We start from the raw sequence: 18,336 nt of genomic DNA, 5'->3' as shown, positions 1-18,336 counted from the left end.
ATTCTCCTGGAAAGGGCCAGCTGAGGGAGATATGCGAAGCGAGGCGAAGGAGCAGAGGAGATCTGCGATTCTCCAAGGGCAAGGGCAAGCGAGATCTCCAAAGGGGCACCACAGGAATTCCTTCCCTAATCGCAAATTTCATACGCGGGACGCGGGAGGAATCCAACTTGTGAAGCGATGAAGTAAATCGCGATAATAAAACGCCGCAACACCAAAAATTTACATCGATCGCGATATTCAAATGGGAAGGCGGCGTTTTCATAACGCCGCCACACCATATAAGCTGCCCCAAACAGGCTCCACTACTAATGTCGTCGTTGTTTTGTGTTACTGCGAACAACCGACTCCATTACTCACGTCACGTAAGCTTCACAACATTGGGAGACAGTTCTATGGTTGTCGCAAGGGTGTTTCAGCTCGTTGCGGTTTCTTCCGATGGACCTACAATCCAACATATTAAACTGCCAGCAGTGATGGGAATCCGATGATTTTCCATGTTGATAGTGCGGCTGAGGACGAACATAGTCGGAGTTTGAAATTGAATATTTTAATATATCTCATTGTAGCTGTACTTGTATTTATTCTTTTTATTTGTTCTGATACTCATGAGAGTGTGAGCACTGTACGTCATCTTGTTGAACTGATATGTGATGATACCATAACTTTGTATTATATACTTCCTTGCTTATGTTCGTTTAGTTGCAAACAATTTCACTTGTAATTGTATTTCTCTTTATTTTAGTTTCCCCATACAGTTCTGTTGCAAAACATCTTTATCAAACAAAGACATAATGATCATTTATCCAATAGCTGCCAGTAAATTGTTCTGAATAAGGGCCCGTTTGGGGCAGCTTATAAGTGTGGGTCGCCGTACAGTTTAATTCGCACGTTTCGCCAGCTTATCAAAAACTGTGTTTGGGTTTTTACACTAAACACAGGCCGAGGGTCAAACCCCGCGGCCCGCTCGCGGGCCGCGTTTCAGAATAAGCAGCTTATCCAGAAACACACAAGCGACCCCAAACGCACCCTACGTTTCCTCAAACAGCAAGCCAGCTTATTCTGAATAATCTGTTTATCAGCAGATTATAAATAATCAACAGCTGTCCCAAACAGACCCTTATATTCTTCTCTTCCATTTTAAATCAATTGCAAACAGCTTAACCAAACAGAGACAGAATGGTCATCTATCCAACAAAAGCTCCCAGTAAGCTATTCTGAAAAGCTATTCTGAATAAGCTGAACAGCAAGCCAGCTTATTCTGATAATCTGCAGATTATCAAATTATCAGAATAATCTGCTTATCAGCAGATTATAAATAATCAACAGCTGCCCCAAACAGACCCTTAGAATTAACCTTCATTATTCATAATATCTATGTATTTTGTATGATGGCTTTTTATAATCGAAATATTTTTTCATTTTGCTTTCATTGCAAAATGCAATTATAGGAATAATTAATACGAAACATGAACTGTAAAATAGCTAAGCAAATTGATATAAATATCTTGATTAAAAAAATAATGAAAAAGAATCTTTAAATAATAGATTAAAATAAAACCAGATTTGTTGGATTGGGCATTTATTAGGGAGCCAATAATGCCTACGAGAAAAACTTATTATTAAAGAATTTGAAAGAAAAATAAAAAACAAATAAATAGTCAAATAAATAAAAGTTGTGCGAAAAAGTTGATATAATTAGAATTAATTTTTCATCCTAAACTCAACCGAAACCAATAAAGAACAAAAATTCATAAAATGAAACCCAAGAAATAAAACATATTAAATGAAATAACCACTTCATGTGGGACTTTCACGTAGCGAATTATGGCACTAGGCCACGGTATCACAAATGCTTATACAAGGAGATGGTCACTTCAAGGGTATGCAAATTCCATAAGTAGTACAATTTTGTAGTACAACATTTGCATCACAAAAGTCTCTTATAGATGTCAGTTCAATGATATCTTGTCTTAACATAACTATTTGAATTTGAGAACTAGCTATACATTAAAGCAAAATTTGAAACAAATCCTTTAAAAAGTAAACTTGCTAACACTTATCACGCCTTCTAAATTACTTTTTAAATTAATTTGAATGTTTTGTATCCCCATTCAGTAGCATTGAGTCTGGTTTACTATAGAATTAATCTTGTTATAGATAGGGATGTTATTAGTACAATTCAAGTTGGATGGCTGAAACGGAGGAATGCATTAGGCCTATTGTGTGATAAAAAAATATTATTTAGATTTAAAGAAAATTTAATAACATGGAAGTAAGACCTGCAATGCTTTACGGCGCCAAAAGTTGGTCTGTAAATAAGAAGCATAAAATTAAGTTAAAATGTGAACTGAATATATCTTTGAAAGAGTTGAAGTAGCTCCAGTGGTAGACAAGATTGGAAAGAGCCGCCTTAGATGTGTTGGTCACATTCAACGTTGACCATCTGATGGCCAAGTTAGAAGAGTAGATGGTTTAGAATTGGCTTATATTAAGAAATGTAGAGGTAGACCTAAAAACACTCAGTCATGTTGTATAAAAAATGATCTTAATTTTTTAGAATTAAATGAAAATATAACAATAGGACACGATAGAAAAAAAATCATTTTGGCTTGTTGTTGTTGTTATTATTGTATTCATGACCTCTCTGTATCATGCATGATGGCTTCTTACAATAGAAATATTTGGGCATTTTTCTTTTATTGTAACATGCATTCACTGTATTAAGTAATATGAAACATGAAATGTAAAATAGTTAAGCTAATTGATACGAAAACTTAATTAAATAAATACTGAAGAAAAGTATATTTAAACAATAAACTAAAATTAAACTAGATTTGACGATACTAGGGAGCAAATAATAAATCCTTGAGAAAGATTAAACATAATTAAATAATAAGGAAAATAAAAAACAAATCAAATGTCACATAAATAAAAATTATGCAAAAATTTAGTAATAATTAGAATCAAAGTTTCATCATAAACTTAATTGAAACATATAAGGATTAAAAATCATAAAGTGAAACCCAAATAGTTCAGATAATGCTAATGATAAATGAAATAACCGTAATTTGGGACTTTCATGCAGTCCATTATGGCACTAAGTCATAGCATCACAACATTTATACAAGGAGATGGTCACTTCAGCGCTATAAAAATTCAAGGATATGTGCTGCACATTCCATTCAACGGTCCAACTGAAAGAACATTTGCATTATAAAAGTCTCACTTAGACGTTAGTTCAAGTGACATCTAGCCCTAACAAAACTTCTTGGATTTCAGAAGTAGCTATATGTTAATGCAAAATTTGAAACAAATCATTTAAACAGTGAACTTGCTTACATTTGTCATGCCTTTTAAATTTCTTCATAAAATTATTTTATTATTTTATATCCACCTAAAATAACCCTATACAATAGCATGTTGAGTCTGGGTTTTCGTAGAGTTAACCTTTCTCATTCATGATCTCTCTGCAATCCATAAGATGGCTCCCTAAATATTTATGCATTTTGCTTTTAGGGTAAAATATATTCATAGCATTAATTATATTATGAAATACGAAATTTAACATAGCTAAGCTAATTGATATAAAGATCTTGATTAAATAAAGACTGAAAAGTATATTTCAAATAATAAAGTAAAATGAAACTTGATCTGATTGATTGGGCATGTACTAGGAAGTCAATAATGCATCTAAAAGAAAGATAAAATTATCATTAAATAATAAGAAAGGAAAAAAGAAGAAAAAATAAAATGTCACATAAATAAAAATCATGTGAAAAGATTATAATAATTAGAAATGATATTTCATCCTTAATCGAAACCAATAAACAATAAGAATATAATTACAATTAAAATTTTATCCTGAAATTAATCTAAACCAATAAAGAATAAAAATCGTAAAGTGAAACCCATATGGTTCAGATAATGCTAATGATGACAAAGAGATAAAACATATTAAACAATATAACTGCACGATATGGGACTTTCAAAAGAAAGATCAAATGTTAATAGTTAATTTCTCACCTGCAAAAAAGCAAGATAAGCATCAACAATATCCTCAAAACTACTTTGATTGTTAACCCTGCAAAAGTCACATAAATTATCAAATAAGCTTTCCGAGAACAAAATTGGAGAAAACTTTGCCAAATAAAATAATTTACTATAAATTGGAAAAGCATAACTAATTAAATGGACAAAATGAATTAAAACGATAGGAATTTTATCATGAATTATCTCAACATTTATATAGAAAAATGATCCCTCATAACTAAGGATAAATTGGTTAAAATAATTTAAACTGAAGTAAAAATATAGAAATTTGTCACGTTGGCGTCTAGCCTAAGGGAAAATTTGTTTTTTAAATGCCTAAAGGCAATTTAGACTTTTATTATTATTGTTGTTGGGTATAATAGGCTGCTTATGTTTAGGGTCAGGTTTTTGCATTAGATTATTGTCGTGAGTCTGAGGTTTAGGGTTGGGGAGAGATTTCTTGCCTCTCCGATTGTAGGAATTGGGAGAGATCGCTTATCTCTCTAGTTGTAGGTGTTTATTTTTGTATTTGTATTTAGTGTTTTGGATTTTGAAGAAAATAATTTGTCTTGCTCTAAATTTTGTGAAAATTTGATGTAGGATCGGTATCAGAAGAGGATTGCAACATACATGCTCTATCCCGCGCACAATGACGATTTGAGAAGTGATCGCGGCGTGCAGGTCATTGTTGCATCACAAAACAACTGCGGTTGGAGTTAACAGGGACGCAATGCAGGATTGTGCTTGACACCATATCACAATACATCCAATTAGAGCTGCTGAGAAGGTCGTGGTGGATTGCTGTAAACAGAGACTAAACATACGGGCGATCGCGACAAATAAAGACCCGAAGCTGCCATCTTTCAGGCTATAGTGAATCGCTACGAATAGATACCTGAAGCTCCCATCTTTTAGGATCACGTCAATCTCAAAAAGAGCTGAGCAAAGAATTGTCAACGAGATTGCGGCTACAATGCCCTAATTAAGTGCTACATTTGCACTTCAACTAGCTGGGATTTAACTAGTTGGGAAGCCTTCATATAACCAAATCTTGTGATGCAGTCGCAATAGGTGCTATCTGGGAAACGCCGACGGGATTGACGTGATCCGGGAACAAGGGGTGTAAACGAGCCGAGCACGAGCGAGCCCAGCCTCAGCTTGTGTTCGGCTCGTTTATATTTCGAGCTCAAAAAGTATGTTCGTGTTGGGCTCGTTTGCTTAGCAAGCCGAACACGAGTTCACGAACAAAGAGTCATTTTGACGACCCTAATCACGTAGCCATAAGATGTTAAGGGTTGGGAAAAGATTTAAAAATTAATTTTTTATATTAAAACATCATTTCAATCTAATTTAATAATTTTTATTCTATTTTCTTAATTAATAATATTGATGGATTAGAAATCATTGTAACCTTGTAGTCAATTAAATTTTTTAAAAATAGTACTCATCAATATAAACATATATAATTGATGTGGAGTATTTCGAGCCAGACACGAACGAACAAATCTTTGTTCGTGTTCGGTTCGTTAACTTAGCGAACGAGTCGAGCACGAGCTTCTTAACGAGCCGAATACGAGTTATTCACGAACAACGAGCCGTTTTGACAGCCCTACCGGGAACACCAACTTGAGGTACATTTACAATAGGAGCTAGCTGAGAAGAGACGACAGGGATTCAGGGTATAAAAAATTGCCTTTGAGATAGAAAGTTTTTCTATATGAGTTAGCAAAAAAGAAAGTAGATGATTTGGAGAATAAATTAGAGGAAGGGATGCGTCGAATCAAATATGGGAAGGAGTAAAGGTTCTACACTATAGAAAGAAAGTTTTTATCCATAGAAAATAGATTTGAAGCATATTTGAGAGCCTGAAAGAAATGATAAGAAAGCTTATTGAGATGCAATCTAAGTCTTCGCCGACAATTTAGTTTGCAAACCCTAACCAAGGATTGACCAAAGATTCATTAGCTAAATCAAAAGAAAAAGAGATTGAACGAGAGAAACACGAGAATGAATATATCCACCATCAAGAACCTCTTCTCAGAGCTCCGATTGTACTTGCATTAGCGATTTCTGATTGAGGCGATCGGGCCGAAACATAAAGACGGGATTATGCAAGAGGTATGAATGAGCACGAAGAAGAAAGAAGAGAAGTCAGAAGGAGCTATGACTATGATTGAAGAAGGTACTTTTACCCTCGATATTTGGAGAAAAATAGCTAAAGGAGAGAAAGTTGGGGTGGGAATGCTAGGGTTAGAAAGCTGAAAATGCCGATCTTCGATGGGTAAGACGCACATGGGTGTGTGTACCGAGTAGAGCGATACTTTGCAATGAATGGGCTAATTGTGAAGGAGAAACTCGTGACGACAAGATTATGTTTGGAGGGGGGAAGCCCTAGGCTAATTTTAGTGGAAGGAGGCTAGATATCCGATCCATTAGTGGGAGAAATTTAAAGATTGTTTGTTGGAACGCTTCGAGGTCATTGGGAAAGAGAACTACAGAAGCAATTTTATGCCTTGAATCAGGAGGAGACTATTATGAAATATAGGAAGAGATTCGAGCAATTGGCGGGATGACTGAGGAAGATTTCTAAAGAAAGATTGGATAAAAATTTCATGAAGGGCTTAAAGCCCGACATAAGGGCATCATCCAACTATTGAGATCGTAGAGATTGAAGAAGGCGATGGAGCTAGCCCAAATAGTAGTGGACAAGAACCATATGGAGCATCTTACCAAATTTATATAACCACGATGATACCAAAAACTTAAATAATGGAACTCCAAGGTAGGCAGCACGAGACATGAATAACGGACCGCGACTAAAAGCAACATGCAAGCGCCTTAGAGATGCAAAGAATCTGGAGAAGCGAGCCAAGGGATTATATTTTCACTATGATGCGAAGTCAACCCAATGCATCGTTGTAAGTATAAAAAATTACAAGTTCTCATTATACATAATAAGGAGGTAGAAGATGAAGAAATAGGAACAGTTGTGGTGGAGGAACACTCATTTTTCCCACCTTAAGGAAAAGTATCTTTTGGGGGAAAACTAATATTACATTGGTGCCTAGCCTAAGTGAAATTTTATCTTTTATACGCCTTGGGGCAATTTTGTCTTTTATACGCCTAGGAGCAATTTTGTCTTTTATTATTATTATTATTATTGTTGGGTCTAAATCGACTCATTATGTTTAAGGTTTGGTCTTATATATGAGATTATTGTGGTAAGTCTTAAATTTAGGGTGGGGGAGAGATTTCTTACCTCTCAAATCATTGAAATTGAGAGAAATCATCTACCTATCGAATTGTAGGTGTTTATTTTCTATTTGTATTGAGTGTTTTAGATTATTGAAGAAAAAAAATCTTACTCTAAATTTTGTGGAAAAGCATGCAGAATTTGATGTTTGATTGTATTAAAATCCTTTCAAAAAATGGTCATGTATCAGACTTCATTACTTTTTTCAAAGAGAAACAGAATTTATTATAAAATTGAGTTATATAGAGTTCATTAAAGGCATAGAGTCATTCAAAAAAGGTCTTCCACATTACCACCAATTTATTACCTCCATAAAAACCCAATAGCATATATTGAAATAACGTTAACTTGCAAGTCCCTATAAATATGCATATATCATAATTTCATTGTTTTTTTAGAGAAATAAGATCCACAAAGAAAATTAAAAGCATAAAGTTCATTATAGGCATGAAATCGGTGAGAAAAGGTTTTCAACATTACCATTTTTTTTACTAGCTCCATATTCCCTCGTTTAAGTGGCCGGTTATGACCTTAGGTAATTACCTTGATATCATTCTATTATATGACAGCATGTATCTTATAAAAATTGTTTACCCTTTTACGTTTGTGGATATAAAAAAATATGTAATATTTTACTTCATATTGTTCAGTAGTGTCCATTCTAGAATGCATTTCCAAAGTTTCCAAATATATATACTCTGAATGCCATCAAAACAGTTTTCTAATAATTTTAAGCCAGTTGCTAGTATTCAGACAAGGAGAAAGTGCTGATTTGGCGACAAAACTACTACAGATATCAAAAAATACAGAGAGAATATTTAGAAAGGCTCACAGCAAAGGAAAGCTACTAGATTACTTACTGTTGATAAGAATCTGTCTGTTTAAGCGCATAAAGCTCTGATAGGTGCCGTGGATTTGGACCAAGAACCTCACCAATCACTTTCCACTATAACTTCAACAAACACTGTGTTAAGAGTTATATTATTATAATTGCTACCATAAAACATCCAAAAACAGAGTTTACTTAAATGATTCTATTGAAACATAACATATTGGAAGAATAGAAATAAGCAGGTTCTCCACACATTACTACCTCAGATTCACTAAATAAATCACAAATCATATGCAGCTTAGCTTGTTCAAGTGTCCAACCAAAGGTCTGCAGATTATCAAACAATTCATGAGCCCATCAAATGAACCAAAAGATGAAGAAAATCAAATAAAATGTCAAAAGCTGAACATAAAAAAAAAAATTAAAATTTAAAAAGAAAATAATTCATGATGCTCACAAATCACTAGAAGCAACGTGCATATTTTTTAGTAATTACCTTACCTCTCGAAAAATGAACATGTCACGAAATCCAAAATCTACAAATGCTTGGTAAGAATAATAGCTGCAAATGTCAACCACATACAACTTTAATCATACAGAGAAACACTAAATCTGCAAAATATGCAGTAATAGGACATTAGGACTACATATCTTGTAGTTAAAAAAATCTTAAAAGCCCATATAGCGTTAATCTAAGTACTGCCTATAAAAAATCTCCTACAAGAGATATAATTACATCACTACAAGAAAAGCGATATCTGTGCAATTAAACATATAATATGCAAAAAGATCGTAGCTATCCACACATTTACATGGTTTAGCATACAAGCTAAATTGTCGTTTATGTGTGTTCAAAAAAATATATATTATGAAGTTTTTAATCTAGTCATATTTATTTATTATTTAATCAGGGTCGTCAGGATCATTGACGACCACCTATTGCACCTCCCTTGCTTTTTCTAACACTTCTTCTCGAAGTGGTAAAGAACCATGGCACAACCACACACACACAGTCTCTCCAAATACGTTATGCCATCATTAACCCAATCTGGAGAAAAGATAGACAGAAGTAGAGAAAGGATAGAGATGCAAGGTCTTGAAACTTTATAAATAAATAAGAGTTTTAGAGGTTTTAGACTAGTGAAACGTGCCCTTAGGCCAGGGGATCTAAACATTGGTGTCATTTAGGGTCTGTTTGGGGCAGCTGCAGCTTATTAAATAATCTGCTGATAAGCTGAGTAAAAATAATCTGCTAATAAGTTAGGTGCGGTAGCTATTACAAATTTTTATTTTTTTGGAAAAGTCAGACCGCGGCCAGAAAGCTGCCACCGCACCTAGACAGGTGCGGTGTGAAAATGTTGTTTTCAACGTTTTGAAAACGCATAAGCTGCCAAAACGCAGTTTACCCAAATAGATCAGTTGTGTTTTCAAAACGCCACCGCACCAAATAAGCTGCCCCAAATGAACCCTTAACCTCAAAAACAACACAAAAGTTCAAGTATGCCTTAATTTGTTGAGGCAACAAACTTAGAAAAAGAAATTAAACATGTAATTTATCAAAAAAAAAATGTAGAAAATAGGTTGAGAACAGTTGGCTTTTAAATCATTTCATTTGCTGCAACTATAATAAGCTTTAAAACAGCTTGAAATTCATTAAAAGAGGTTTATTTAAAGTGGAGTTTTCTAAAAACATTCACGTTTAAATTGTGGATCAGCTAAGCAATATAACTCATCGTATGCATTGATTTTGAAATTGCCATTGACATTATATTTAAAACTGCAATAAGTGGATAGTGTACAGAGCATTTGTTTCGCCTTAAGGTATTCTAAGGAGTGCAAGTATGTTACTATGTTTAAGTTGCAGTAATGCTGGTTAGGGAACGTGAGGTTACAGTTATAATGCCTTTATAATTAACAAGAATACAAGTACATAAGTTTACCACTCCACATAAACATAAGAAGGCTGAGAGCGACCTTCCCCACTCCCATGAAATTGGCGGACCTACCCAACTTCATCTGCATAATGCCACGATCCACTATGCATCATATGAGCAGACACTGACTTATGCTTGTCCTAGTTGGCAAGAATACAAGGATCCAATTTAGCAGCTCTTGTGTCCCTGCACTGGCCCTGATGCACATCCTCCAGCCTATAGGCTCGTGTGAGGAGTCACCTCCTCATCCCCATGTCCTCATCCCCGTCCCCTGATGCACATCCTCCATTCCTTTTAGGACAATGGCCCACAGCATATATTCCTTCTCTGACCTTCACTACCCCAACGTTCAGCAACTTTAATGAAGCTATAGAAACGTTCAGCAAGATGGCCAAATCAGAAATCACGCAAGCCCAGTGTTTCTGCTATAATGTACATCAATGTTGGAAAGCTCACACGCTAAGCTCCATAACAACCCTCACAGCACGCCTAAAACTATTGTGGCTAACATTCTTGAGGCGAATACCGTGGCGCCACTTTTTCAATTTCGGGAGTAATAGGATGCTAGCCTACCTCCTGAGCTGATGCTCTGTACCCTTTTCTGGCATCCCCCCATCCAGGATGGCTCAAAGTGAATGTCAATGGTGCTCTTCTTCCTTCTAGGGTGGCCAACACGGGGTGCATTGTTCGTGATAAGAAAGGAATGGGACTTATTGCCACTGGTTACTACTTTCAACATTGGGATAACAAACAATGGGAGCTTCAAGCCATCACATCCTTCCAGCACATCTTCCAACCCTGGATGCTTGAGTACAAGGGCATCATCATCGAGAATGAAAACATCAACATTATGCACTTTTTAGAATCTGCCATGCTTGCTGCCGAAGACCTATGAAAGTACCCGACGTTGTTTTTCTTTTGAATTTTAGAAAAATTTTGTTTTTTCGTACGCTCTGCAATTGTAATAGGGCCGTACATTTTTGTGTCAAGCGCGCCCTTAGTAGCTCTTTTGTTTTGATGCATACAAATAAAGATAGAAAACTTTCTATCACACTTGTAGATATAGGTCACTTTTTGTACACCATAGATGCATACATGAATAATTTTTGTACTCTTTTAATATATTAATGCAAATACATATTTTCACAGATCAATTATCTCCTTTCCAAAGTTGCAAATTTATTTCACTCATCTCTTTAGCTATTTTGAGCTAGTTATCTTAGATTGTCTTTGTAACAGCCAATTTTTTGGAAATTTGATAAAATTTTTGACAACTTAAAATATACATTCAATTTCACATTCTTCACATTTAAATCGAGATAATTTTATAAAAATTTATGCGTCAAATCGATCAATTTAATATAAAATATTATATATAAATAATGAATGCAATGAGAGATATAAAAATTTGAAGTTATAAGTTTATTTAACCTAATTAAACATAATTAAATCATTAATCTCACATTGGTATTGTTTCTACCGACATACCATTCGATATATGCGTTTAGGGGTTCATCCAGAGCGTTCAATTCCTCTCCCTGGCTCGAGGTTGTGTCATGTGAAGCCCCTCCTGCTTTCAACTTCCCCTCCTGCTCTTCCTCTCTCGCGATTTCAGCACCTGATCATGGCACAACGAGGATCGCACTGTATGCCTTATAACGCATATGAGGCAACCAACCAACACAGAGCCACAGACGGTATTGTGGGGCTCCGGAGTGAAATCGATGAGTATGAAGTCTTATTTCATGATATTTGAGATTTGTCTCGTTTTTCGTGCATTGTTCGTTTTCGGTGGCGGTTGGAGGTGTCAAATTTGTGTCCAAAGTATTTTGCGAGCTTTCGTGAGGATTGTAGAACAAGTTTAGTGAAGGAGAAAGGTAACTTGATGTGTTATGAAGAGAGAAAAAAAGTTTTAGCACTCGGAGAAGTGTTGGGTGGTTGCCGAAAAGCTGTTTAAGATATGCTTTGGTAAATCAATAATATTTTTAGCTAAATCACCTAATAAACTAATATATCTTGAATTTCTAAGTTGTTTAAAATTTCAGATTGTTTACTCGAGGCGGCAAGTTCAAGATAAGAGTGTAAAAAATTGTCATATGATGGCTCTGTAAATTCAGGTAAATAATCTTATGCTAATTTAAAAAGAATAATTTAATTAACAAAAATCACTTGAATCTTAAAGTTTAATATTACATTTTATAGTTTATTAAGCTTAACATAAAAGTCACTGTAACCTTCAGCTAATTGTTGAAGATTAAGATTTTAGCATGACAACTGAGGTAACTACAATTCTAAAATTTTGTGTTCTTTATTTCAAAATGTATGCTTGATTTCATGTGCGCTCTAGCTAAGACTAGTTCAGTGAGATTCTTCACGTTCTTGGATAGGAAACATATGCATAATACGCATAAGATGCATGATATGTATAATAGACATGATTTCCTAGTTAGGCATTATAGGAAACTTGCGTGCATGATAAACATGATAGAAAAAGATATACATGAGATAAAATATATGAATAAGACATAAGATCTGCATGATATCAGAGTTATGTATGATGGATAGTTGCACAACAGAATAAATATGCACGTTAATAGATGCATAAAACATCTCGGAATAATCTATGTTATGAAAAATGATATAGTATATATGTGAATGCTTATATGTTTTTACGAGTATTTTCAACAAAAAATTTCACCCCCTCATGGTATAGGTGGGGGGCGCAACTGTACTTGCGCGCGTAAAATTTTTCTACAATTCGAGACAATTATGATTGTTAGATCATTGACCACTGTGCCAACGGGATAATATCAAGTAAGAGTCAAAAAAAAGTAAATGCATATAGAATTTTTTAATATTTTCATTTAGAAAAGAACAGCGATACATGAATTAACATGTTGTCAATTTTTTTATAAAAATATGAACGACAAAGCATATTATAAAATTTCTTATAGGGAAATGAAAGACCACCACGCATATTGATTTTTTTTCCTTGGAATACTATAGCTTAGAAGTGATTACTTTCAAATTATCTTTAGAACTCATTATGTTACTTTAATATTATTATAGAATTTTAAGCATTTAAACAAGAAGAATAGAAAATGAGGAAATGTACATAGGAGGCGAGTACATCAACACGAAAGCAACAAATTTTTATCTGTTAATTTTAATTGTTTTCTTTAGTGGTTTCTAATATATTTTTAAATATGAACTTGTTAGTTATAGAAATAGAATAGCAGAAACTGATTTTTACTATCTAATCATCTGCTTCCGTCTTAAATAATTTTAAGCATCGAGTTGGGTCGTAAAAAAAGTGATATCAGAGCAAAATTTTAGATTAGATCAGACATTTAGATAAATAACATGAATGTTAATGAAAGAGTCAATATGATAATTGGAATAAATTACAAATAATATTAATTAAAAATTTTAATTGAGTCTAATTAAATTATATTGTTGTTATTTGAGAATTATGAATGACAATGAGAAAGAGGTCAAAGATGAAAATGTAGAATCTATTGTACCCCGGAATGTCACAGTCAGTGCTAGTGCATTCTCTGATATGATGAATATTGTGACTTAATTGATAAGAATTCTCAATCTAAAGCGATTAATAGTAGAGTACCAATAGATAAGTATTTGAAGGTCTTCCAAGATATGAGACCACCTTTGTTTTCTAGAGGAGGGTCAGTAAAAGCAAAAAATTGACTATTGAGAGTGGAGAAAATCATAGATGACATGTCTTGTCTGTTGGAGAGGAGAGCTACCCTAGCCACTTTTACCTTTTGAGGGGGAAGGTGAAAGATGGTGGCAAGGTTAGATAAAAGAGAAATTCGTGGATAGAACCAACCACTTGGTGCAGTGAGTTGAGTTTGTGAAAACCTTCAGAGATTGGATTGTACCACTATCGATTAGAAGACAGATGCAAGATAAATTCATTAAGTTGGTGCAAGGAGATCGACCGATTATGCAGTACGAAGCGGGGCTTAATATGCCATCGAGGTAAGCACCGCAGCTCATTCCAAATGCAAAGGAAAAATGTTGCAGTTATTTTTTCTAGATTGAAAGAATCAATTAAACAATCACTACTGCCACTTGGGATTGAAGACTATTCAGTACAAGTGGAGAGAACTAAGCGGATGAAGATTGATATTTAACAGACTCAGAAGCGAAAAGACGTGCATAAGAGGAAGAGTTCATAAGAAGTGACACCCACAGTTTATTCAGGAGCACATTGGGAAGAAGATAAAGTCATACACTGGTGGAATTGTTAGCCAAGCTGGCAGTAACACTATACAGCCTTGTTTTAAGTATAGAAAACAACATCATGGTTAATATTTACTTGGGTTGAAGGTGTGTTAGTTATGCAGATAATCTGGACATCAAAGAAGAAATTGTCCTAATGTTGTACAGAGATCCACATTATATGCTAACCAATGAAGATATCCAGCTCAGAGGAATTTTCAAGAAGGATCCACTTTTAGAAGTGGTCAGCAGATAATAGATTGGTATTGTGGCTCGTAAGGAGCAACCAAGGCAGAACATTCATCAAAGAGTTTATTCTTTAACCCATCATGAATCTGAAGAGCATGTTGCCACGGATGTTGATGCATAGTTTGATAAATGAATTGCATTTTGGGTATTACGTTGGATTTATCATATGTATAGTTTATCGCATATGTTTTACCTGCCACTTTACAAGAAACTGACTGTTGTAATCACTTCATGTTCATCTCATGAAATTCGAGGATAAAATTTTATGGAGGACGTAATAACCAAATTTAATAAAATTTTTGGCAACTTAAAATATACCTCGAATTTCACATTCCTCAAATTTCTACCAAGTTAATTTTATAAAATTATATGCGTCAATTCAATCAATTCAATATAAAACACTCTATATATAGAGAGAGAGAGAAAAAAAATTAAATGAGAGATAAAAAATTGAAGTTATAAGTTTATTTTAGCAAATTAAACATAATTAAATCATTAATTCCGCATGGTTATTGTTCTTATTGAATTGCCATTTGATATATGCATTGAGGGGTTCGTTTAGAGCCTTCGATTTTTCTCCCTGACTCTGCATTGTGTCATGCGAAGCCCCTCCAACTATCGATTTCCTCTATCACGCGATTTCAGCACCCAGTCACGGCACAGCGCAATCCCGCACTGTATACCGAGTCGCGCAGGAGAGCACAGCACAGAGCCGCAGATAGCATTTTAGGACTCCCGTGCAAAATCAGTGAGTACAAAACCCTATTTCACACTATTTGAGATTTTCATGTCCCTTATCTTGCTTCCAATTTGAGATTTGCCTCGTTTTTTTGTGCATTGTTCGTTTCTGGTATCCTTTGGAGAGCCTAATTAGTGTGGTAAGTGTTTTTGCGAGGTTCCGTGAGCATTTTAGAGCAGCATCAACAAAAGGAGAAAGAAGATTTGAGGTGTTAGGAAGAAGAGGAAAGAGGTTTTGCGGAGCAAAGTTGTCCCCTCTTCTTTGGTAATTCTAGAGCTATTGCCTAACTGCATATGTAGAAAAAGAGGGAGCGAGGAAGGAAAAAAACAGTTTGAATTTGCCACATGAGGTGGTAGGTTTGGGTAGGTAACATAACGGAAAAGTATTGGACTGCAAATCCTGAAATAACAGTTTGACCTCATCCTTGGCCTCGGCAGTGGGGAGCATCACATAACTTCTCAGTCAAAGGTTCCTTTGGCTTTCTAGCAGAGCTAGCATATGCTTCAATTCACTTGCTTATTCTTTTTACCTTTCTTACTCTTTCAAAGTCGCACCTTGTTATGCACTTTTTTTCGCGGCGCTTCCCGAACTAGCTAGAGGATGCTTCTTTCCCGCTCTTCTCGTTCTTCTGCAGTGAGATCCTCATCACTACGTGCCTTATCTTTGAATGAGACGGTCCGTTGCATGTACTCATTAGGTTGGTGCATGAAGATTGAGGTTCTCTCACAACAAGGAATCATTCTTCCTGGGCTTGAAGGCTACTAGTTTGATCTTCATATCAAGTGGTATGTCCTTATACTCAAAGTTTCGTTCCATTGTCTGGAGCCACTCGATAAACATGTCTGGAACCATGTGACCGTCAAAATATGGTGAATTAATCTTTACTCCAAAATTTTGACTTCACTGATTTTTCATACAAAATTGTCAGAGTATTAGTTCTTTCCTCTCTTCAATCTGGCGAGTCATAGTTGTAGCTACAGATGACATCACCCGATTGTCTCCTCTTAAAGACAACAAGCTTCTATTACAGTTGGAGCTTTTCTAGTAGCGTATCCTCCACAGTAGGCTCTTAGACACCTCTTTGCGGGATAGATAGGATTAGGTCTTTTTCTCTCGATCTAGTTTTCAACAAAGGTAGGATTGCAAATCAAAAATTGATCGAGGGCTTAAGGTTTCGGTAAGTAGGTGTCAGGTGATTTTTAGTTAAAGTAGAAATGTTGAATTTTGAAAATAGGGTTGGGGCTAGGAATTGCTAGGAATGATTCGGGAAAAAAGATTTGTGGGGTTTTAGGTTAGGTTGCATAGAATCTTGGTTTGGGTGTAAGAAAGACAAATCCTTAAAAAAGAATTTAGAGTTTATTGGGCTCTGATACTAGATGATACTGTTCTAAGGCTTCTAAAAAGTGTTTACAAAAGTGATTTAGCAAGAAAGGGGTTGTGGGATTGCAATAGAATGATAATATGGGGTATTGATGACATTTGGAGGAGGTAGTGAGGTAAAACATATTATTGGACAGCAGTTGAGGAGTTTGGCAGTTTTCGGAATTCAAAACAACGGTCGAATGAGGAATAAGCGAGACATGCGACGAGGAGGTTCTAACACTTATTCCTGAACAAGATACAGGCACATCACTTGCAAAAGCATAATGATAGAACACTCTAAAGAGCATAAAACAAAATTGTAATCTTCAAAATACTTTAATCAAAACCTAGTTGCCTCAAGCAAAAAATACAACATATAAATAGTCTCATGTTAGCCAATAACCCTAATTAGAAATAAAAGAATTAGGAAAACCCCCAAAAAGTAAAAAAAATATGGCTAAAATTGCAAACAAAAGATATTCTGGGCGGAAATCATTGTCTTGTTGTTGTGGCCTTGTGGGATGTTCCACGATCAAGTTGAACAATGAGGAATTCGTGAATAGTGAATTTTGTGGAAACAGGAACAAAGGATCCTGAATGTCCCACACTAAGGCAGACTATAGGTGAGGGAGATCACGCGTATGCCATCCTAATGCCCCTACATTGTGGAGACTCCAATTCACTTTTGGAGCCCTTTTCTGGTAATTTCAATCATATTTGAGATTCCTCCGCCTTTGGTTCGAAGGATTTCAGTGGTCAGATATAATCCAGATTCGCAACCTCCTATCAGGGTCGCACAAATAATCTCCAAACTTTCTGTCTTTTATTTATATCTCTTACTCTTTTGCTAATATGAAGGGTTGGTTGTAGAATCTAGAGTCCATGCAATCCTCATTAATCTTTTATCAATCTAAAGATACTATCATACAAAAGCAAGCAACTTCATTCTACGACAAACTTGTGCTCGTTTTCATTAATACAAAATTTTTTCGACTTCCTCAACCATTCACTTTCACCATTATTAAAAAATACACTTTGGGTCTTCCCAACAGGGATGTCATTTGAAAATACAAGTTAGAATTGTAATTAAATAATAAATTTATAGCTGGTCACTTTGATCATTATCATATTATTATGAGATTTTCTTTAGTCAGATTAGACAAGCTCTTTTCTTACCATGCATGCTATGCTAGCAACTTACCAACATGATCGCAGAAGTGGTCTCCACAATTTGAAACCTCCAACAAATCTAACATCACCTTGTTTGAATGGATTTTCCTAGGTTACAATTACATTACTTCAATAAATCAATTTTACATTCTTTGGAACATATTTTTTACAAACTTAGCAAATTAAGGCCATTGTTATCCGTTTTTTAGGTCTTCTGTGGATAGGATTCTAGTGAATTGATACATTATCATATAGTTACTAGATAAAGATTGAATTTTAAGGAATCCCTCACTAATATTCCTCTGTAAAATTTTTGTCCAAATTCACTCTAACTGCTTCAAAACATATTTAGATTCAAGAGAACTATATATTCAGAATCATGACTCATACCACCGATCTCCTTCAATGATTGTTGCTTTATCAGCGGAGGTATGTTTTAAAAATTCATGACCAAATGATCTTTTGAAAGCTACTTCAAATATGCCTTACCATTCCTTCAGCTTCAGCATCTACATCACTAATA

At 35.0% G+C, this 18,336-nt stretch overlaps 1 protein-coding gene across 1 annotated transcript in view; it reads right to left on the bottom strand.

The window, feature by feature from the left end:
- Positions 1-18,336, bottom strand: part of LOC110031493 — a 47,157-nt gene that overhangs the window by 14,764 nt on the left and 14,057 nt on the right. Inside the window, exons 3-6 of the mRNA XM_020734714.1 lie at positions 8,616-8,676; positions 8,376-8,441; positions 8,143-8,228; positions 4,024-4,081 (exon numbers count right to left, since the gene is read on the bottom strand). Of these exons, the coding sequence (XP_020590373.1) occupies positions 4,024-4,081; positions 8,143-8,228; positions 8,376-8,441; positions 8,616-8,676 (271 nt within the window). The remainder of the gene's footprint in view (positions 1-4,023; positions 4,082-8,142; positions 8,229-8,375; positions 8,442-8,615; positions 8,677-18,336) is intronic.

Source organism: Phalaenopsis equestris, unplaced genomic scaffold, assembly GCF_001263595.1.
Source record: "Phalaenopsis equestris unplaced genomic scaffold, ASM126359v1 Scaffold000834, whole genome shotgun sequence".
Taxonomy (NCBI): domain Eukaryota; kingdom Viridiplantae; phylum Streptophyta; class Magnoliopsida; order Asparagales; family Orchidaceae; genus Phalaenopsis; species Phalaenopsis equestris.
Note: the sequence above shows the minus strand (reverse complement) of the source record. Positions and strands in the feature narration are given on the sequence as shown.